Source organism: Cyprinodon variegatus, unplaced genomic scaffold (genome assembly GCF_000732505.1).
Source record: "Cyprinodon variegatus isolate N-32 unplaced genomic scaffold, C_variegatus-1.0 Scaffold1002, whole genome shotgun sequence".
NCBI lineage: Eukaryota > Metazoa > Chordata > Actinopteri > Cyprinodontiformes > Cyprinodontidae > Cyprinodon > Cyprinodon variegatus.
Window position 1 is genome coordinate 203,107 of NW_015151455.1, and position 22,530 is coordinate 225,636.

General features: G+C 39.3%; 1 protein-coding gene across 7 annotated transcripts in view; it reads right to left on the reverse strand.

Moving 5' to 3' along the window:
- Window positions 1–1,399: 1,399 nt before the first annotated feature.
- Window positions 1,400–22,530, reverse strand: part of ralgapb (Ral GTPase activating protein, beta subunit (non-catalytic)) — a 33,234-nt gene continuing 12,103 nt past the window's right edge. For 2 of the 7 annotated variants that reach the window (XM_015399289.1, XM_015399287.1), the window contains 22 exons: window positions 21,570–21,771; window positions 20,867–21,034; window positions 20,653–20,767; window positions 16,108–16,255; window positions 15,959–16,023; window positions 15,717–15,861; window positions 15,066–15,187; window positions 13,180–13,362; window positions 12,926–13,074; window positions 12,533–12,720; window positions 10,168–10,271; window positions 9,922–10,074; window positions 9,747–9,806; window positions 6,889–7,098; window positions 6,629–6,787; window positions 6,374–6,539; window positions 6,158–6,280; window positions 5,867–5,997; window positions 5,689–5,797; window positions 5,437–5,515; window positions 4,324–4,472; window positions 1,400–2,826 (listed from right to left, as the gene is read on the reverse strand). In XM_015399289.1, the coding sequence (XP_015254775.1) occupies window positions 2,633–2,826; window positions 4,324–4,472; window positions 5,437–5,515; window positions 5,689–5,797; window positions 5,867–5,997; window positions 6,158–6,280; window positions 6,374–6,539; window positions 6,629–6,787; window positions 6,889–7,098; window positions 9,747–9,806; window positions 9,922–10,074; window positions 10,168–10,271; window positions 12,533–12,720; window positions 12,926–13,074; window positions 13,180–13,362; window positions 15,066–15,187; window positions 15,717–15,861; window positions 15,959–16,023; window positions 16,108–16,255; window positions 20,653–20,767; window positions 20,867–21,034; window positions 21,570–21,771 (3,122 nt within the window). In that variant the 3' untranslated portion in view covers window positions 1,400–2,632. Of the gene's footprint in view, window positions 2,827–4,323; window positions 4,473–5,436; window positions 5,516–5,688; window positions 5,798–5,866; window positions 5,998–6,157; window positions 6,281–6,373; window positions 6,540–6,628; window positions 6,788–6,888; window positions 7,099–9,746; window positions 9,807–9,921; window positions 10,075–10,167; window positions 10,272–12,532; window positions 12,721–12,925; window positions 13,075–13,179; window positions 13,363–15,065; window positions 15,197–15,716; window positions 15,862–15,958; window positions 16,024–16,107; window positions 16,256–20,652; window positions 20,768–20,866; window positions 21,035–21,569; window positions 21,772–22,530 lie in introns of all 7 variants that reach the window. The other 5 variants (XM_015399288.1, XM_015399286.1, XM_015399291.1 and 2 more) reach the window with 3 other exon arrangements.

The following is a 22,530-nucleotide window of genomic DNA, read 5'->3' on the forward strand; positions in this document are numbered from 1 at the left end:
AGTTAACTGTGTTCACTGTTAAGTCCACTATATAGTCCCCGCTCTATGTCAGAAAAGGGAAACTTAGGGGTTAGGGCGGATGTTCGGACACAGCCTAAGTTTTAATACTTAACTGGTGTCACAGATCCCACAGAGGTTTCACTGATTCGGACTTGTATTGTTTATGATTACAGTTCCTACCAAACATCCATGATGCTAAAGGTTATACAGGTTCTGATCATGAATTTATTTGTACTATTTTACACCCTTTAATAAGTCATTAATGACAATTTGCAGTTTTTTTTTACCTGCTCTGGAGCCGTTTGCAGTTTTTCTTACATTGTTCTGTTAACTGGCTGTTAGTTTCTTTTTTTAACCTGAATATTCCTTTTCTTGCACAGCATTCTTTTCCCTCTCTGAGGTGTCACCCCTTTTCTTCTACTGTACAACTTGGCTTTTATTTTTTGTTATTTTCATACTTAGTCTTCTGTCTGTTTTTTTTTTTTTTGCCTCTCTTGAATTCCCCCTCTGAGGAACTATAAAGGTATTTCTTATCTAATCTTAAAGATTCAAAACGGAAAAACAATATTTCTCTGATCATGTGAGAACAAAGTCAAATTATAAGCGATGCAAGAAATTAAAAGCTCAATAATGGTTTTAATTAATGCATGTTACATTCAAAACCCTTTGCATTCCTCCCACACATAACTGCATACATACATTTATTTCTGTTGCCTCAGCTGAGGAACACAACAGACAACATGTGAATGCCTTAGGCTATCATATATTTACAAATCTTCCACTTCTGTACATAGCAAGTCCTTAAATACAGTCCAATGACAGAGGAGTAACAGGATAGAACGTGTGACTGATTGTATGCAGTTTCTTTGAAGCAGATTTAACGAACTGTCCTTCCAGAAAAGGCGTGTGCATCCAGCACTGTCATAAAAAGTGAGTCACAATTAGACATGATAGGTTAAAAACTCCACAAAGCCTCTTCTTCATTCATATTTCACTAGATAAAACTCTTCCTTCAGCAGGGTTTGTCTTTCAAAATGCAAAAAAGTACAAAAAGACATGTAAGGTAACAAAAAAAAAAAACAACTAAACTTTAAAATGTGCTCAGTGCATTAAGACTCTAATATAAATCATCTAAACTAAGAAGTGTTTGCCCTGTTCCAACTCTGTGATAAATAAATTCACATTATTACAGGCAGACAGTCAGCGGGCATTCATCAAAACCAAGGTACAGTGAATGAACACAAGTGAAGCTAAATTAAACAGATGCACATTTGTGAAAACCAAAAAATGCAAACTTAAAATTGAGAAATTAAACTTTTTTTGAGGTTTTGAGGATTTTAAAGAGAAATATCAGCTTACATCAGCAAAACTGTTATACAGTTTACTGTTATACAGAGTTATACAGCCCTGTGCAGAAATCCTTAGCCTTCCGTTTTATAAGGGAAGGCTGGCTCAAGATGTGTGCACTGGTTAGCTACATCGAGCATTTTGGCCGGGAAAACAAAACAAAACAAATCAGTCAAAACTGTGCAATGGTTCAGTTTGGTATCAGCAGTGGCTTCACGCCTCAAACAGATGTGTGTTAGATCTAAGGGCAGCCCTGCAAACATCAAGTGCAAACCCCAGGAGCTCTGTCACAGCTCGCACCATCAGTAAACTCCAGCACTAACATTAAAAATAAAAAAAAGGTGTCTCTGTCGAAAAATTCAGGAAACAAAAACAAAAATATACAAAGAAATATGAGATTCTTATTGGTTTAAAGTGACAAATTTCAGTTTTCAAATGCCACGTGCAGGGCTCTTAGAGCTCCCTGACTCCTTGTAGTGTCGACTGACGGGCGGAAGAAGCAAACAAATGGCCACATACACACACCTGTGCACATGTGAGCAGAATAAAAGGAGAGCCATGCACAAAAGCACAGGGGAGTCAAAAAACGACACCCGCATTCAGCGAAACACACCAATCCTTTAAATCGGGGAGAAAAGCTAAGGACAGAGTGTGCTCAGTCAGGCCAAATGTGAGTTCGCACGAGGAAGACTTTAGCTGGCGTTAGCAAGAGTTCTGCTGCCTCAACGTTGGTAAAATGATTACGTTCCTAAGCTGCAAATGATGTTGGTTTGTATCCTTGGCAAACTTAAATCTGTTTCATCCGGACAACAAACAGATTTGGGCACCATTTTATGTTCCCTCATGAAATCATCTCGTGTAGCAAAAAAAGTAAAAAAAACAAAACAAAACGAAGCTTTTACAAGTTCAGAAAGGCCAACGTTGTTACTGACGTATTGCATTAAAGACCAAGCTAACCTTTTGTTGCTGCAAAGCATGGAGCTAAACAAGAAGAAAGACGGCAAACTGTTCGACTTCACCGTTGGGATCGCAGCTGGAATACAGAAATGTTGGTGTTTCCCCTCACCTTGGCATGATTTGTTTTTTTTTGACACTTTGATCTCAGAGTCAAAGGCAAACAGTGTTGATATATGTGTTTATATAAATAACAAAAATAGTACAGTATAAATATAAAGATCTTGAGTGTGGATGTGTGTGTGTATGCAGGGGGGTACGGGTTCAGAATAAGAGTGTGTGCGGCGTGTGCGCTTGTGAGCCAGTGTTAGGACATGGCGGCGAGGCGGGGTTAGAGGTGGGGCTTTCCGTCCCCGACCTCGTGGAAGAGGGAGGTGTAGAACTCGGGCTCCAGTTGTTTGTTGCGATAACGCTGCACGATTTCTGTGATTTTCTGTTTTCGCCTCACATGTGGAGGGTTGTACAAGTCACTTTCCAGCCGCTTCCGTCTGCATACGTTGATCACTGTTTGGCGCACAAGAAACCCTGAAAGAGAGACAAAAAAACAAACCCAGAGTGATCAAAGAGTCTCTATTAAACCAGGGTTCCTACAGCATAAGGCAAGTTAAATTCAAGACTTAAGACTTTTTAATGCCACCTGAAATAAAAATTTAAGACCAATTTCACAAGAAACACAAGAAAAGCCTGCTTGCGACAATTTAACACAAAGGTTTATTATAACATAAACCAATGCACTAATGTTTCAAATTTTTAAAGCTTCCCATACAGGAAGAAAGCTAAAAACAAAGAAATGACAGATATATTTTAACAATTATTTAACTGAATTCACAAACTTTGTTTTAGCAGGGAACAAAACAAATCAGTTTTAAAGCCACAACATAACCAGTGCTAAGTCTTCTTTGCAGTTATTTTTCTTTGTATCATTTTCTTAGTAAGTTTGATTTGGTGATAAGTGGAGGCGTTGCAGAGACAAGGGTGGAACAAAACCGAGAAATACCGGCTGTTTCGTTCCGAGCTTGAATCGCTTCTTGCATTAAATCAACTGTGCCTCATGTATGTTCCCTGGTTTTAGCCAGAGAAAACTCTTGGCTGGAGCCAATTTTGGTTACATTTACACTTGCTCATATTTTGCAGACAAAAAGTTAATGGCGCATCTCCTAAATGTCCCGGGCGCTTTTATTGGTTCCACTATCGGGACGGAACCAATAATGGCGAGCCATTATTTTTTTTAAATAATAAAAAAAAAGGTACATTTTAAAGTTTTATTTAGATTACAAAAATAAATCATAATAAAAATAATCCTATTTATCATGTTTTAAAAATTAAGACCTACGAAAGACTGATTTAAGACATTTTAATACCAATTTGGGCCTTAGTTTTATTTTGAAGAATTCAATGCCTTTTAAGACTTTTTAAGGATTCGCGGGAACCCTGTAAATATTCCAGATCAGAATTTCATTTTTGTGAAGCACAAATTAACTCTCATTTTACAGTTAGCCACAAAAACATAAATTAAGAAGCACTCGTCAAATAAAACTACAATAAAATAACGATAAAACTTGGTGGTTGCAGCATTATGATGTATGCCTGAATCTGTTAGTCACAGATAAGATGATCAGCACTAAAGACAGAGCGGCTCTAGAAGAAAACATGTTAAAAATGTACCCAAACAGTACGAAAGAGTTAGAGCTGAATTATTTAGATGTTTCAAGTCAAAGTGTATTCATACTGTTAGAACGGTCTAGTCAAAATCTAGATCTTATAAGATTCAGAGCCAAGATTAAAAAAACAAAACTTTTAAAGTAAAACCCAACTACCGTAACTTTAAGCTACTCTCCAGAATAAATCCTTTGCCTTTAGAAATGGAGCTCTGATAGCAGCACACCCAAAGGGCCACAAACCAATAAAATATATTAACAATTTATTAAATATAATACATCAAAATAATTTCCTATATTCCTAATATTTTTTAAGAGTTCTGTAGGGTGGGTTAATTAAAAAAACAGCACTTGGCTGCGTTACCTAGAGCGCGGCGGCTAACCACCATGCCGTCCACCAGGGGAATCACCATGCCAAATTTGCCCACAGCTCCATGCAGCCGAATCCGGAAGAGTCCCGTCTTTAACGGGTGAATGAAGATCAGAGGAACGTCCTTTTCCAGTAAACCCGACCTGAAGCAGAAAGAGGGAAACAAAGGGAATCACTGTTTTGTGATGGGATTCACACAGGATTGTTATTAAAGATACCCTTTAGTAGGAATTCTATTCAATAAAAAAACAAAAACCTTCTTTACAAATCAGAAACTATCCTACTGCAGTCTGCCAAGATGCATATTGTAGTACAAGGTTTCCTAAAGATATGAAATAAGAAAACATTACATGAAATCAAACGCCCTTGAAACAAGAATAGAGGACAAAGTTGATCTCAGCGGAAAGATCCACTTCATTGCTTCCTTGTCTGTTAATACCTGATCCCTCTTTGCCTTTTGTTCCTACTGCCTCTTTATCTCAGCCAGTTTACACCAATATATTACAGCTCATTTAGGAGACATCATAAAAACTGCATGCAGCAAAGTGGAAAGAAACCCAAACAAAAGGTTCTGAGTGCTACTTGCATCTAGAGCACCTTATATTGACTTGACTTTTTGGGTGGTTTTTCACCTCAAAACAACTTTTCTGCTCCAGATTTAGTCTGCAATCCCGAGGTTTTAAAAACTATTTCTTTTTTTTTTTCTAAACTGCATACATTTCACATCCGTCATTTGTTTAAATAATCTTTACAGCCTTTCTTTCAACACTCTTCTTCAAAAGTCATGCTGACGAATAAAAACCTGCGTGAAAAAAAGATCCAAAATGGTGCCGTCCAGTTATTTTAATAATGCAGAAAGTAAGGCCACACTATAGTTCACTAAAACAACAGATCTGATTGTTTGAACCACAGCACAAAAAGCTCTGCCACACTTCTTTGTTTCCTCCAACCTTCGCACACACATATCAACACTTCCTGTTTTGCACGGTAGCTTTTTGCAAAACAGCTTCTGCTTCTTTTCTTTCTGCAACTGAGCTGAACCAATTCTTGACTGATCGGTTTGTGCGTGGCAGCAGCTAAGCGCTTTCAGTGGTAACCTCTGAATACCTGCAGGAAGTGCTGTTGCTCATGCTGGCCTCCAAGCCTGTGCTGGTTTCCGCCAAGAGATCAGATAACGGGAAGTTCTCTGCAGACACAAAACCGATACACACATCAACAACAGTTCGGTTTGGCACCTAGCTAAAGTTTGTTTACAACACCTTTCAGATTCTGGATGGCAAAATATAGTGACTGAAACCAAACTATAAAAAGATAGGAGTCCTATCCTGAGTTTTCTGATTAAATGTAGCATGTGCGTACCGATATCATCGAAGCGCTCCACCCAGACCACAAACACCTTCGTCTCAGGGCCCAGCTGAGGGTAAGATTTTCCGGTCGATGACCTCTTTGTCTTAAACAAAGGACTCAGCTACGATAACAGAAAAGAGTTTAAACAAGCACAGCATTAAGAAAAAACGCAGAGGTTGTATTGAGCTACCTTTTTAGCAGACTCTAGGCTCTCAGAGTGGTTGGGGAACAGTTCCAGTGTGAGAGTGGATTGTTTTCCAGGTATGAGGTCTGTGTTGGGGTTCGCCTCCACCGTAGAGTCACTGTGCACAGACGACTCCTCTGCAAGACAGAGCCGGTTTACATTAAACACATTTTTTGGCAGGAAAGTTTAGAAACCTTTGATTTTTTCTTACTTCTACAAACTTGTAAAAGGATTCATATCTATTCCATTTCAGTGCTGCATCAGGGTCACGTTTGATCCAACCTACTGAGTACAAACCTGAGTTTTCTGTTAAAGAGGGAACGACAAAGGCAATCTCTGTGAGCGCGTCGGCGTAGTACAAAACTTTCTTTTCGCCGTTGAACACGGAGCCTCCGGTGTCCTCAGGAGGAGCTGCTTCGTCTGATAAAACAAACACGTTGATTTAGCAGAGCAGCGCTAACACCGAGCACAAAAGAAGCTAACTATCGGCAGGCTGCCCTCTCAAAGGGTTACCTGTTTGTAGATCAGTGCTGTCGAAGCAGGAGTTGAGGGACCAGCTGGTGTCCAGGTGTCCCGTCCATCCTGGATGCTGGCCCACATCCACAGGCCAGCCCAAAGACAACAGGAACTCCAGGAAGTGAGGCTGGACGGTAGCTGAGGACTCCACATTCCTCAAAATCTGATCCAATAATAAAAGCAAATGGTTTCACAGATACATCAAACATTTTTAAACTAGACATTTCTGAGTGCGTTATAAAAGTTTCTCACCTCAGAGCTGCTTTTCTGTCCTGCCCGGACATAGAAAATAAAGACCGTGTCAAACGGTCGGCAGGGAAGCAGATCCAGGTAGCTGACGTCATCGAAAAACCCCGGCAGGGATGAGTCCAGGCCAATCAAATGAGGAGGTAGACGACTGTTGTTTGGTTCCTATGATGAACAAACACGTTCTGAATTACACCTCTATGCCTCTTCAAATGAAATATAACACATGAGACGTAAAAAAGGAAGGGAATTGTGTTGGTACGAACTTTCAGTGCTTCCAGAGACAGAAAACCAAAGTGAGAGAGGAAGAGGCGAGCTGTCTGGAACTCCTGGGCGGGAGGGGGAGGTTTGCAGTCCATCTGAGGGTCTGGAAAAGACTTGGACTTCAACAGTTCCTCACTGCATCGTTCCAAAGTGTTCTCATACTCTATCTGCTTGGCCATCAGGTTACGAAGCTTGTCATGCTGAATTTCCAGCTAAAAGAAAGAAGATGAGATGTTCAGAACATGGACGGGACGGGCTGGATAGTAGAAGATAAAACCCAGACAGAAATAAAGTTAACAGGAAACCTTACAATAATTGAAAAAATATTCTGTTAAAATTTTGGGATTTCCAAAAGCTCTTGATGCACCTTGATTCCGGAATGAAACTCCTGGTATAATTCAGCCTTTATATTTTACCAACCACCTTCCCAGAATAGCTAGAGTAGAATAGTCAAAGATTAAATGCGAGCCGGATTCACTCCAGAACCACCCATGTCCAAGCTTCAAAGTTGATCAATTTAAAGAGTTGTTCTTTAAGACCTCGGCCACTTTCTGCAATGCATCAATACCTTTGGTGGCAAAAGGGCCTAAAAGCATGACACCACGGTTAAAAGTTTATACTGACACAGCTTAGAAAGCCTCATACTGACTCCTTTAAACGTTGACTAAATTAGGGCTGAAACGATTAATCGATTATTGAAATAATCGTCAACTAATTCAGCATTCGAATAATTGTTAAATGGAGCGTAGAGACTATAAAACATGCCTTTAGCTGATAGAGAAACCCAGTAATTATTCCAAAATTGTAAATATATATAAAATTTAAGATAAAAAAAGAAACTTTTCATCCAAACATATTCCGTATCCCAAACTCCTCAAGCGGAAACGTTTTAGTTTCACCTCGTATGATTCTGTAAAAAAATCTTCCGTTAAGAAACCTATTCCTATCCAATTAGTAATCAATTAATTTAAAAAGAAATCGGCAGTTTAATCGACTAGCAAAATAATTGAAAGTTGCAGCCATAGCCTGAATACAGTGCGGCTGCAGGGCAGGCCAGAAAGATAAAAGTCCTTCACACTGAGCGCTGCCACCGGTTTCTGCAGCCGTTTCCAGAAACTGCTCCTCCAGAGAAAACAAGTTCAAATCATCTGTAGCGCATAACATCAATACATCCTGATAACGTGTTTTTTTTTTTTATTTTGGATACAATGGCGATATTGCAGCTTCATCAGCATAAATAAAGATTTTTGTCACTCAACGTATAGTATGGAATTAAAGGCTTAATCAAGTAATATTTCACAAATGGAGAACAATATAAACATCAACTGACCCATAACTAACTCAGCAAAACAGACAGACGCAAAGTGTTTCTGCGAATTCTCTACTATTCAAGATTTAAGAGGGAGGCCGATGTATTCTGATATTCATTTTTTGGTTGATATCGGACCAATTCCCGATATCAATATTGGATTGGGATATCCTGTATATATATCCCCTTTTTTACCCTCCAATAACCCGTCCGTCTCCTCCTCTTTCTGTTTGGACTTTTTGCTTTTGCAATGGAACTTAGTATAGATAGGTCGGTTGATTTTATTATGAAATTCATCTGGACGTTTTACTGTCTTGCTACGTTAAATTAAGGAATTCTTCTTGCAGCGCACACGCTAATTCAAATTCTTTATATTCCTCATGCAGCTTCACTGCGGTTACTCTGGATATTTGAGCGTGCATGCATAGTTCTGGCCATTTGAATCAGAGAAAATACCTAATAAATGCTTTAACTGCTTTTTTTATCCACTGAAGTTAAAAGCTATGGAGGACCAACTCTGCCATATTAAAAAATAAATACAGAAATAAATAAATGTTCAATAAATAAATAAGCATACAATTAATTGCCAACAAAAATACAATCAACAAATAAATGTAAGTAGAAATTAAATTATACAGTGAGACATAAATGTATATAACTCTTTTAATTAGCTTCTTTATTTATTTGCCTTTGTAATATTTACCTTATTTAATTTTTTTGTCCTTTATAATCTTCAACTTTATTTTCTGATTACTTATATTTTTAAGTATTTATTTATGTGCATGTTATAATATTTTTGTCAGTTTTATTCTTCCTTTGTATTTTTTTTTACCCTAGTTATTTCTTTGCCGCTATTTATTTCTGTCTGCCCTTTTTATATTTCTGCCTGTCATATTTACATTTCTGTATATATATACTGAAAAATATAAGTAATTAAAAAATTAATTTGAAGATTATAAAGGACAAAAAAATAAGGTAAATATTACAAAGGCAAATAAATAAAGAAGCTAATTAAAAGAGTTATATACATTTATGTCTCACTGTATAATTTAATTTCTACTTACATTTATTTGTTGATTGTATTTTTGGTGGCAATAAATTGTATGCTTATTTATTTATTGAGCATTTATTTATTTCTGTATTTATTTTTAAATATGGCAGAGTTGGTCCTCCATAATAAGCTGCATAAGGATATGACTAGGGAAAAAGAAAAGTTCAAACGCATTATAAGAAAAGACCCAAATCATCAGGACACTCATACATTCAGACCTTTCATCATCCCTGACATTCATACCCTCAGTTCTCTGAAAGCACAACAAAAATATAACAGAATAGCTGGAACTGAAAGTATTAAAACCAATCCATCCAGGTCTTGTAAAGCTTTCTTTAATCAAACAGTTCATTTTATCCCCAAAGGATATAAATGTTAGAGAAAGCTAAAGAAGAACTGGATGAGAAAAAAAGGGAAATACGAGTCACACCAACCAAACCATTTTCACCCTTCTCTGAAAAAGACACCCAAGTGAATTTAGTTTCTCTTCAACAACTCACGTAATCACTCATCAGTGAGCTTGTGTCAGCTGAATCATCCTCCCAGCCCAAACAACCCACCTGAGTTTGTACAGTAACAACATAAAAACAAATGACTGGATTGCAGCCGGAGATCTCCTTCGATCTGTAGAATTTGAGTGAAATCATAAACAGCAGGGATCCAGCTGCTACTCACCTCCTTACTGACGATATCATCCAGGTCTGGGATGCTGACATCAGCTTTGACCAGAGGGATTTTATCCACCTCCTCTGGAAAGGGCCTCTGCTTGACATTGTATTTGATGCCCACCTCATTGTTGGGTTTAGGTCGGCCCTCTGGGACGAACATCTGCCAGGATTTAGATTGAAGATGTGAGGACAGTGATGGCCGACAGAGCTTTTTCTCACTCTCTGTATGTGATGTTTTAGATTTTCCCCTCACCCTCTGATTGGCACGAGCTCCTCGTGGTTGATGGAAGAGCTGCATCGTCCAGGCATGTCTCCCAGCTGTTCCTCTGATCAAAACCGTCACAGACGGACTGGGGTCTGCGGGGAACAGAAATGTTTTAATCAGCTAAATCAGTGAGTTGAGGTGCACCTGTAAGGGATATGATGTGAATTTGTTAATATCATCAACACAGATTTAACCAAATTTCTCTTTACCAACTAAATCATAAGTGACCAGCATTTAAAACAGATTTCCTCTAAACATCCTTTTATCAGTGGTTATAATTAACTATTTACATTAGAACCAAATGGCCTCAATCAGGGATGTACTGATTGGAAATTATAACAAAGGTGATGTTTTCAGCTCCCTTTAGCATCTTAGATCAGTTATAACCAAATCTCAGTCTATTCCTTTTTCCCCCTACAGATGGACTCTTACCTAAAGTTTTACATTTCCACAGGATTAACAAGCAAATTTGTATCAGAAAATACTCCTTTCTTAAAAACATACTCGGCTTACACAGTTTAACTAACGTTGATTCTTCTCCTTTTGATAGCAGCAGTTACAACAAACTGAGCCTCTAGTTTGTATGGTGTGTTTATCAAAGAAAGAAAAGGTTGGATTTTAGAGTTTTCAATAAAAAAAGTTTCCAATAAAACTCAAATCTATCATTTCTAATCTCCAGTTAAATTCTAGGAGCATGTTTAATGTTGGCTTCGCCTGAACACGATTCTTACGACAAAAATCACCAGTTTTAGATTATTCTGCGTCATTGAATCTGCTGCTTATTGGTTCCACCACAACATAGCAGACTGAGTCTCTGTGCTTTATTTAGTTTGGAAACCTGAACAAAGCCACAGCCGTCTGTGGGTTCACCAGATCCTGAACCAGTTTGGAGAGTACCAGCCACTCCTCCAGGACCTGGATCTTGATGGCTGTCCCCTTCAACAGTACGTCCTGCTTACACTCCAAACTATCCCACTTGAGGGAAGGAACGACCAGACAGGAGAGGAAAAGTGAGGCAGCGTCCTGTTGCTCAAACAGGAGCAGCGGAAGATTAGAGCAAGAATCCTGGATGAGAGAGCTTCAAAAGGGGGCGGAGTCAGCGGCGCTGGAGTTCATGGGGTTAACAGCAGGAGATGGAAGAAGTCCAGCAGGTAGAGAGAGTGAAAAGACAAGACATGGGCGGCAGCTGGCCGGGATTGACACTGGAGCTCTATCTTTTATTCTGATTGTATAAAAAAACTGTCTCTGCTTTGCTCCTTTACCCCACTAGTACCTGAATGGTTGTTGTGACATGAAGAGCTGCAAATGTTCAGATTTCCAGCAGCAGCCATCACCTAAATCCCACCTGTTTATTCACTACTGCAACTTTTCTCCTGTTGCCTGCCTGTACAGGGGGATAACATGCAGATCTGTCCCTACTGTTATCACAAACCCATTCGTTAAGAGCGCACCTTCTAAGGAAAACAGACCTAGGCCATTTCTCTATGTGTACTTGTGCATTCTCATGTGCTCGTGAAACGTCATCAGCCTCAGCCCTAGTACTGTTCCAATTCACAAGAACAGCAGACAGAGGACGGAAAAAGTACCTGGATGTTGTTCTTGCCCCTCCCTATTTACTGAGTATGTATCAGGGCAGAAGTGTCCGTTCTTGAGGTCGACAGCTGTCCCAGCATGCACTGTGGCAGCATCAGCTTTTAATGGAGACGTGTATGAAGTTAAAAGTTCTCTTTTCTGTTGCCGTTGTTCAGTAAAAGTAGTTTTAAGATCATTTGAGGCGAGAACATTATACTTTTAAGTGTCACTATGTGGCCCATTAACTGATTTAGTGCATAATAATAATAATAATAATAATAATAAAAAAAAAAATTCAGATGTTGAGGACCGTGGCAACCAGTGGACCTCCGAGGCTAACAGCAGCCAGGGCTAACGTTAGCCCGTCTGCAGCACCCCTCTCTCAGCATAGCCGTGTGTCAAGGGCTGCTGGCTCTGATGGCGATTGTTTTTGTTTTATTTGTCAAAATGTTCATTTGATTTGTATTTATCTGACTGTGTTAATTATTATTCCCCCAATAAATAAAAAATAAGAATTTATTATGATCTAGAGACTTAAAAACAGGAGGTGAAAAGCAGCTCTAGACGAGCCGAGTGTGTGGTGATGTCATGAGTACACTTCTGTTCCAATTGACCCATATATATGCTCCAGTTCTCCTCAAGTCCACACTTTCCTGTGTTCTTCTCAAGAACATACTTGGCGCAAACACTAGTCTGTACTGGCGTTCTTGTGAATTGAGAAACAGCCCTAATCACTTTTAACAACAACACTGCTACAGAGGGTAAATGTTGCGACACTGACTCTGCTCGTTGCCAAGAGGTTGTTCCAGCATGGCGAGAATCACGGAGTTGTCCAGGACGAAGTATCGGAAATTACTGGCTCCTGTGGCACTTAGTCTGGCATAGCGAATCAGAGTGTCTTCATTCAGCAGGCTGCAGGTGGAGGCGGGTCCGCTGGGAGAAGGGAAGGCCCCCAACACCTGCATGATGCTGGAGGGAAGCACACAAACACAGGGAAAGAAACTCAAACAGTGTCAGTTAAAGCATTTTTAGAAAGAGCTCAAAGAGAGGAGTTGTTCTATAGTCTGAGTTATTTACAGTACAACAGAAATTCTCCTCAGCTGGAGTCATCATAGACTAAATAATCAGCTCAAACTACAAAACCAAAACGATATGACCGCCGTCAAAGTCTCACCATGACAAAGTTGCCTCAGCTGCATCCTTCACCCTCATCGAAGCAGGATTGTGCTCCTTCTCCGCTTTGTGACGCACTTCCTGTTCATGGCGAGACTTACTCCCAGAGATTCCCAGCTCCACTATCTCCAACACCTCCATCAAACAATCCTGCAAGATAAAAAGGAACTCAGATTTCACCCCAACAAAGCTTTCCTTTTTTCTAGATTCAGTAAAGTTTCAAAAATCAGCTTCAGCGTTAGCCGCCGAACGCACCTTCTCATCCAACATGTCGGGGTGCTCTGTGAGCCACACGCAGAGAAACTGGAAGGCAGCTACGATCATGGAATGAAGGTCTCTGGACTGAAGAGGAGCCGGACGGCTGCACTGGTACACAATGTAGCCGCAGATGGAGCTGACTGCACGTTTACGGTCTGCAGAGTCGACGCCCACCTTTACCTGAGGAGACAGAGACAGGAAGCGACCTGGTGAATTAGACCAACTCCTTATCAGCAGGAGCTATTTCAACAGCGCTAGGCTGAGTGACGATAGATTTAACTGGAAGTTAAATAGTTTAGCCTTGGTCTCTCTTCTCTCCAAACCAGTTTAATACATTATAATTATATCTTGTTTAAAATGAAGCCTACTACTACTACAAAAAAAAAAAAAAAAAAATCCGGTTAAAAAAAAAAAGTATTTGAGTTGTCAAGATTCAGTTGTTGTTTATCGTCCTGTAGGGGGACAGTGGACTCCTCTAACTTTGGAATCATCAAACCAAGAGTTAAACTGGTTAAAACTGGAATAGCTTTAATAATCTCATCATGTCATTAATGATTAGGTGAGATCCTGTTCAGAGTCGGTGCTGAAAGTATTCAGAAAACCTTTAAATAATTTGATCTTACAGCAGCAGCATAACGTCTCACACACAAGAAGGTGCAGCTTTTCTGTGGTTTTTCCTAACCACCAGAGGGGGGAGGTCAAAGTTGGTAATGAAATAATAAGGGGCTAATTTTCATTTAGCACAGGAACATACTAGCAGCAGGCACAATGGAGAGAAAATGTCCAGAAATTAAAACATTTTGACATTTATTTGCTGCGTTAAAAGCTGCTGAACCAATGAAGAGACTGAGCTCAACACCTTCAGAGCTGAAAAGACCTGATGAAGCCCCATCTTTCAGTAGAAGCTCTTACTGCTGCGAGCTAACATGCTAACAGGAGCTAGCATTATTTTTCGTCCCTACTCTTGGGGCTATATGTAGAGCTCCCCCTACAGGTTTGGTGGGAGACAGTTCAGAAGATGTCAGCGGCTTATTTAGGTGTTATATACATTTTTTATTTTTTTTATTTAGTGGACACGGCTCATAGTGAGATGCTCTCTATCTGGAAAAAACGGTGTTTTGTTAATCTATCTGTAGATTTTTGATTAAATGATTAATAATGGGATAGGAAAAGGTTCCTTAAAGAAGTTTTTCACAGAATCAAACCAGGTGGAACTAAGACTTTTCCACTAAATGAGTTCTGCGTAGAGCATATTGATGGACAAAAAGTTTATCTTAACTGCAAAATATTAATATATTTTACAATTTTGGTATAAGTACGGCTCTAATTGGGTTGCTCTGTCAGCTTAAGGCATATTTTACAATCTAGACTCCAGTTGATGATTAATCGATTACTAAATTAGTTGACGATCATTCCAATAATCAATAGATTCGACTGGTTGAGTTCTATTACATAGGTTCTCAAACGGGTCCACAGCATCACACATCCTCTAACCTGGTGTCTGACATGATGAACTTTTCCCTTGTTTCACAGCGGACCAAGCAGGATGTTTTTGGTTGTTTTTTTTGCTGAAAAGTTCAATCTTAGTTTCCTCAAACTAAAGCACACAGTCCCAATTTTAGAGGTCTTTGTTTATGTTTGTGATAAAAAAGAAAAAGCCTTCATGTTGTTGAAGGCATTATGTAGACTTAAAGAACCAGGGAGCATTTATTTTTTCCTCCGTTCCCAAATTGCTAACTGTTCATGTGTTTATTTAAGTTGGCAAGCTTAAAAAAAAAAGGCTTCTGTGTCATGTCATTTAGTGAACCATGGATTAGTCTCTAAAAGTTCATCCTATTTATAGTCCAGTATTAAAAGCTTCTGCTTGTCTGCATTGTGTTTACCTTTGCAAGCCCCGCTAGCAGCTCCAGGGCAGCAAGTGAGATGCTCATGTCTTGTCTCCACTGAGAATTGAGCCTCTGTGTGACCAGGTGGATGCTGCGCACCAGCAGGCCTGCCGCCGTATCTGGAAGAGCTAAACCATATAACACCCCGAAATACCAAACACCGCGAGAAACAGGACAAAACAATGCAGGGTTAAAGCCACACCGCTCAGATGAAAGGACAGGAGGAACACTCAGGGTCCCCTTTTAGTACAACTGTTAGAAACATCATGCATCAGGAACTGCATAGCATTCAGTATAAGAGGAAACTAAAGAACAGGTGTCAAATACACACAGGAGCAGAACTGCTACCACATTTGAAATGACTTTAGATTATCGGTAAAAATTTACCACTTCTACACCGAAAAAGTGCAAGAAAACATTGAGCAAACTGCAGGACACCTCAAACTGTTATAAAGCAGCATCACAGCAAACGGATGAATCACCTACAAAGACATTTTACCCAGCGCCTCTTAACTCTGCACACCACTTTAACCACGTTAGCTACAAACAACCAACAAGTTAGTTTGCTGCTGCGAGCTTTCAGCTTCATCTGATGAGAGCAGCATTGACTGTAGATTCACCGATCGGTGGAGAGGCTGCATGTCTCACCATAGTCTCTGAGCAGCGCCTGCGCGGGACGCTCACAGTCTGGGCTAGTGGCGTCTGTGCTCCCTCCGCTGTTATAGCTGATGCCGCTGTTGGTGCGACTGTGACTCTGACTTCTCAGCGTGGCGTGGCTTCCATCGATGCTGCCCTGAAAATGGGTTCGACAGCCATCGTGATTTTTGGACTGGGTGTGGCAAACCTTACAGACCAATCAATGCAGAGACGGCGGGTGAGCTGAGCTTTACCGTTTCCGTCTGCGCGCCAATAGCCTCCAACAACGCCGAGTCCTGAACTATGTTTAGCATTGCACCTGAGGAGGAGGAAAAGAGCCAATAAAACACAGACAGAAGCAAGTGGGTTAGGTTAACCGGGAGGTGGAGGACAGAGCAGATACCGAGGATCAGCTGGGTGTTGGTGGGATCCGTCTCAGTCTGCAGGGCTCCGATGAGGACGTTAACCAGACGCAGCCTCAGAGAAAGGAAGGAAACGGGCTGGTCATGGGGCCACCCGTCCTCTTCGTTGAACTTGCCCTCCAACAGAACCTGAAGAATGACACAGGTAGCCTTTGTTTAGGATACATGAAGAACAACAATCTCCGTTAGAGAAAAAGAAAGAAAACAAATACTGATTTCATGATATTCTGAAGTGGTTCACAATGGATTCTATTTATCCATTTCAATTGATCACAGTCACCTTATTCTTATAATCTGAGTACAAATGGTCACAAATGTAGATTTTCTAATCTGATCCAAAATGTTGACACTGATCAAGAGCTTTAAAAATGATCAGTATCAAGATCAGATCAAATTCAACTCATGATACCTGCTTTTCATCTGTTCTGATTATGCATAAACAAACCTGCAGCTGCATGCTAAGCATCTGATTTCTAAGCCAAGGTTTCCACTTCCATGTCTCACAAAGCTGTTTTAGACCGGCTACATTCCTTGTTGATCTTTTTAATTTTGGGCTCTCGTGAAAACGTATTTATTAAAATAGCCCATCTTTTTTTTAATCTAATTTCAGAATGATTTTATTCACTTTGATGAAGCATTAGACTGGGATTTGAAATGAATCCTGATTAGGATTAAGGCTATGATAGTTTATTATCTTTCATTATAGTTTCATTTCATTTAGTTTAAACTATATTTCTGCCTAATTTAGTTAGCTATTGTTACTTTTTAGGGTTTCCAAGTTTTTATGTAACCATTATTTAAATAAAGGTTTGTTGAGTCAATTTTTAATTTGTTCGAACAATAGTTTTTTTTTTTTTTTACATATTCTGGTTCATTTTAAGGCATAAAGTATTGTATTAGGAACTTTTGCAAATCTTGACACAAGATATTATTTTGACACAAGATTACAGCTGATCAAGTGAGTCCTGTGATAATTTTTTTTCAACATAAAAAACAGGGGATTTTGCAGTTTACAGTTTCAGTAAATTATAGTCTTCCCTTTTAATAAGACTTTTTACTTATTTATCTATTTATTTATGTACTTCTTTCCATTTCTGCATTTGTTTTTTCATTAGTTTTGGTTAACAATCATAACCCAGACTGGGACAAACCGACCTACAAATGTGGATCCAGGCGGTTAGTTTTTGTCCTTAAGGCAAACAAGAAAAGCAAAGAAAAGAAAACGGAAGCAGTCCTGACAGACTGATAAAAAGGTGAAAGATAAAGATTTTTTAAATCTCTATCATGCAGTTCCAAGTTTAAAAAGTGATAGAGATTAAAGATTTAAGAACAAGACTTCTGTTTTTGAAAGGAGAAAGAAGTAATGCCAAGATATAAATGACACCATTCTGTTGCTGCACCTTGTTCTCCGTGCATGTTCTAGGCTCTTGCAGGGAATTATGAAGTGGGGGGAAAACAAAACAAAAAAACATTTTTAAATCGCAGAGACAGTCAGTTTTGGTTACATTAAACAAGAGTGAGACACTAAATGTATCACTCCACCTTTTAGGTAGCCATGATACACTTAAAGTGGGTTTGCCGCCACACAGAAAGGAAGAAAGAGTTGCAGCTGGAGGATAGAGCCATACATTCAGGTAGAGCATAGCACTTTTTCGTCACACAAAGGTTAAAGTCCTGCATCAATGGACTCTAGAAGAGCAAGCTCTAACGAGCAAACATAGACAAGCTTGTGATTTGTGAAAAGGAGAAATCTAAATAACGAGCAGCTCAACATCCGTAAACAGGAGCTACAGGTCGTTTGTACGAAGATGAACATGTGATGAACATGTCTCAGTTTTTGGTCATATTAAAGTTTGATTATGTTTAACCTGGAAAGAGCTTGCTTTGCTTAATCAGTTTTGATGGTATGGTAATAAAATATACTAATATGGTAAATATATTAATATGGTAATAAAATATATTAAAGCGAATGTGAGGTCAGGGGCTCTAAATATTGCTAAAAAACCTTATTGTATATTAGATAAAAGTAAAACAATTTAATAAAATATATTTTGGGTATTGATTTGAAATACGACTGAATGGATTTTAGATGCAAAAAACAATAAAAAAATAGGCAAACATCCATTTCATTGCTTTACTTTGATATAACTCCTAAACTTGCAGCCACTAGGTGGCAGCACAAAGCCCAATAGGTCATGAGTCAGCTCCTCTCCACCAGCCAGAGCAACAGGATCTTAGGTTTTCCAGAATTTTGTTATAAACATCCCAGTTCATCATCTCTGTTAATGTATCAGGACATAAGTTGAATAATGACACAAGTATCGTGATACAATATACATATATATCACCAAACTCTTGCTTATTTATGTACCTATAATACATGTGAGAAAAATCATGCCTTATTTTCACCCTTCTTTAGTTCATGTTTTACATTCACTCCTCTGGCTTTATAAGTATAAAAGGTGTTAGACACAACTTTGTCAGAACCAACACGACTGTCTCCTCTATTATTCCTCCTCTTCCTGTGTAAACTGCAGGTTTTAATGTTGATTTGTCTGTTGCTGCCTTTAAGAATCTTTACTGACTTGATGTGAGAAACAAAAAGATGCCCGTTGTCTTTGCCTCAATGCTTCCCCCATTTAATGCATCAGGAAACACCGTTCTTCAACAGGTAGCCATTAAAACTACCCTGATTTTGTCACAGCTTAGTTTTCAGTGGCTCATATTTCCATTAAGGGGGAGCGATGTTGCTATGATCACATCTAACCTAAAAATGTGTAAACAAAAAAAAAAAAATTAAGATGTTTTAACAGTTTTTTTTTTTTTGCTCATTGAGGCTTTTTGGGTGGATTTGCCTTGACAGCTTTAAGTAAAACAGTTAAAGTCTCTTCTTTCAGAGTAAAGCCTGATTTAAACTCAGAAACCAGAGCGTCTGTGTGTGTCGCAGTGAAATGTAAATATGCACCCGCTCCTGCCGCAGACACTCTGGTGCACCTTTGTAAAATTGTAGGTGACCGCAGACAGGAGGCCTCTGATTGGTCAAATCTACATCCGCTCTTCACTATGGAGATTTCCTGTTTGGTACCTTACTGGCTTGTTTTATTTGTATGACCGCCATTGTGGAAAACCACTCATGAAGATGGACCCTTTTTCCACCAGGATCCCCACTTTCTCCACTTTCTCACCCCCTTTAGGCCCACAGCTATTTCGTGATTGTCCCTCTTGCGTTGTGGCGTGGGATAACATAGCACAGACCACACCTCAATTTTGGGCAAAAATCAAAAATATCTGCGACAAGCTCACTGTGACACACTGCTGCAGGAGTATAACAAGCCCTCAAAGGGGAACGCCGTTTTTTTTTACATTGGTCCCCTGATTTTACATTACATGTAAATTACATTACATGTTATTACATCAGTTCTACTCACCCATATGAGTTTTGTGTCCTTTGGAGCTGTTCTGAAGATATTCCATTAGGTTATATCCAAGTAACGTCTTCCTATGGGCAACAACTTGAAGGCACAAACTAAACTGTACATAATTTATTCTTTATGGTACACCAGCATTCATAACATGTAGGCGAATCACTGTCCCCCAGACATCTGCGGTTATATTTTTTATATTTATATCTTTTTAAAACAAAGCGGAGTGTGTATGACGTCATCCGTGCGCCGGCTACCATTCCTTCATCCTTTCCGCTGAACAGCTGCTAGTTTTACTCACATGCCTGGAAGATGTCTAGTGCTACTACCACAGATGATCTTGCTCTCGAAATGAAATTGAACGATTCAGATTAGCTAGCCGAATGAATAGAAGGGGTAGAGCGTAGCTGCCTGTGGCCCGGGCTGCCTGTCACAACTTCAGGCCGCTTTGTTAAAAAAAAATATATAAATTTAACAAATATAACCGCGGATGTCTGGGGGACAGTGATTCGCCTACATGTTATGAATGCTGGCGTACCACAAAGAATAAATCAAGAACCGTTTAGTTTGTGCCTTCAAGTCGTTGCCCATAAGAAGACGTTACTAGGATATAATCTGACCGAATCTCTTCAGAAGAAGCTCCAAAGGACACAAAACTCATATGGGTGAGTACAACATGATGTACTAACGTAAAATCAAGGGGCCAATGCAAAAAAAACGGCGTTCCCCTAAAGTCTTCCTCTGAAGGCAGGGGAGGCCGAGCCCAGACCTGAGAGATACAGCCTTCCAACTTCTGAAGGGCTCAAGTTGCAAACCACTTAAACCTGAATAAACTGATGAGGGAATTCAGCCAATTTAATCCAGGTGTGTTGGAGCAGATAAGCATCAAAAGGTTGCAGGACAGAAGCGCTGCTGAGCTTTGGGAACTTTTGTAACAAAACAATTTAACATCATTTACGTTTTGTTTGTTTTTTGCACATGAATAAATGCTTCATTTACAAAAGAATGATGCATGGAATGAAAAACATTTCAGCACCCACTTGACACTTTATGACAAACAAAAACTCAAAGAGAGAAAAGAGAGTTGATTCTGTGGATCGTTACCTCTGATTTGATGTTTCCAAAGTGGTGAGGCAGAGGCAGCATGGCGAGCAGGATATTAATGGAAGCTCTCCTCAAGTCTGTAGGATTTACATAAATCTTGAATTTCGACAGTTCCCTAACAAATAAAGCAGGGATCAGAGAGAAAAGAAAAAACATGATCAGTAACATGCGGTAGGGATAAACAGCAACATAAAGACGGGTGAAGGCGTCTCACCTGTCTGGAACAATAGTCTCCAGAGCAGCAATGAAGTAAGGCACCACAACATTGATGCCCTTCAGGTCGGTGCAGAAAAGAGACGAAGAGTTAAGAATGATAGAAGCCAGAACTGGTCTACAGATGAAATCAGAGATCTGCAAACCCTGGATCAGAACCATGTAGAACCTGCAGAGAGACGAGGAACAGACTTATTTATTCCACTAGTTATAGATAACACCTGATATACAACCAGAGAAAGCTTTTTGGACATCTCGTCTGTTTTTTCTGACTTTATTTTATACTAAATCAGACACATATGCAGCTGTAAGGACTTTTAAAGTGGGACTGGAGAATCAGAGTCTAAAAGGAGCCAATTTAAGGTGTTTTTTTGGCTGTTTGCTGGTAAAAATTAAAGAAAAAGTTTCACTTTAGCTCTTTAAACCACACAATTAGTTAAATTGAAACCTAAAGTTTTAAAGTAAAACAGACCTATTTTGATTTAATAATCAATATATGCATTATTATGCTTTAGATTATTGTCCTTTAGTTAATGGAAGAAGGAGAATAAAAGATGGAACTATAAATCTTTTCAGGATAATTTTATGCTTTTATATAATTCTCCAAATCAACCAAACATTCAAGAAAAATCTCAAACCTCCCAGACTTTTGAAGGCTGCAGAGCAATACACCATGTTAGCAATCTGAAAGGCTTTGTTCGTACCTCGAGAGGTAAACAGGAAGAATATCCTCTCCAGTTTTTTTGCTACAGAAGATGCGACAGAGAGTCCCGCAGGCTTCGGCTCTTCCCGACTCGTAGCTCTCGGGGAACTCGTTGATATCAAAGAGGGGGTTGGGCACCATAGAGTCAGTGGACATTTGGGAACCCTTCCTCCTCAGCTCCAAACCCATCTGAGTGGCTATTGCTGCAGCGAGCAGGAAGAGAAGGAATGAGAGGACCGATGTGGTCATTCTTAAGCATGCAGCTATTAGACACGGGTAAACACAAACATATCTACGACAGGTGAATATAAGAAGCAATCCGTAGACATTTAATACATAAAGCAACAAAAAGCAGATATTCATCCAGATAAGAGAAGAAAATCAGAATATATTGACTCCAAACAAACCTTTAAAAGCATTCAAATAGGAAAATCTGACACAAAGAGTTTGCAATACGAGCCTCACCTATGGATGTTACAAATGTTTAACGTAAATGTTTATCGTGCTTAACTGAGTCATCAGGTAACGTAATGGCAGAGCAAAATCCCTGTGTCAGCTTTCATGATGTTGCAGTTAAATGGCTGTCACCTCAAGAACAGATCATTCACTTCATGCACCGAGGCATCGGAAAAAAACAGAAATTAAAAATCACAACGCAAGTAAACTGAGAACACAACAAATAAAATAAGAATTACGCAAAACCAAACATTAATGCACAAGTTAAAGTGGGGGGAAGATCCGGAAGATAATAATACAGATTAGCATGACTCAAAGAAAATAAAACAACTGAAATGGGAGGGAGGGGGGGTGGCATTGTCATAAAACTGGCAATATTATGGTTGAGACAAATGGTCAGTTGGTGAAATCCATTTCATCACCTCTGGTAAAGCGCTGAACAAACTCTGGTGCTCGTTTTATACACGTATAAATATATATATATATATATGAGAAGGAGTGGGGTC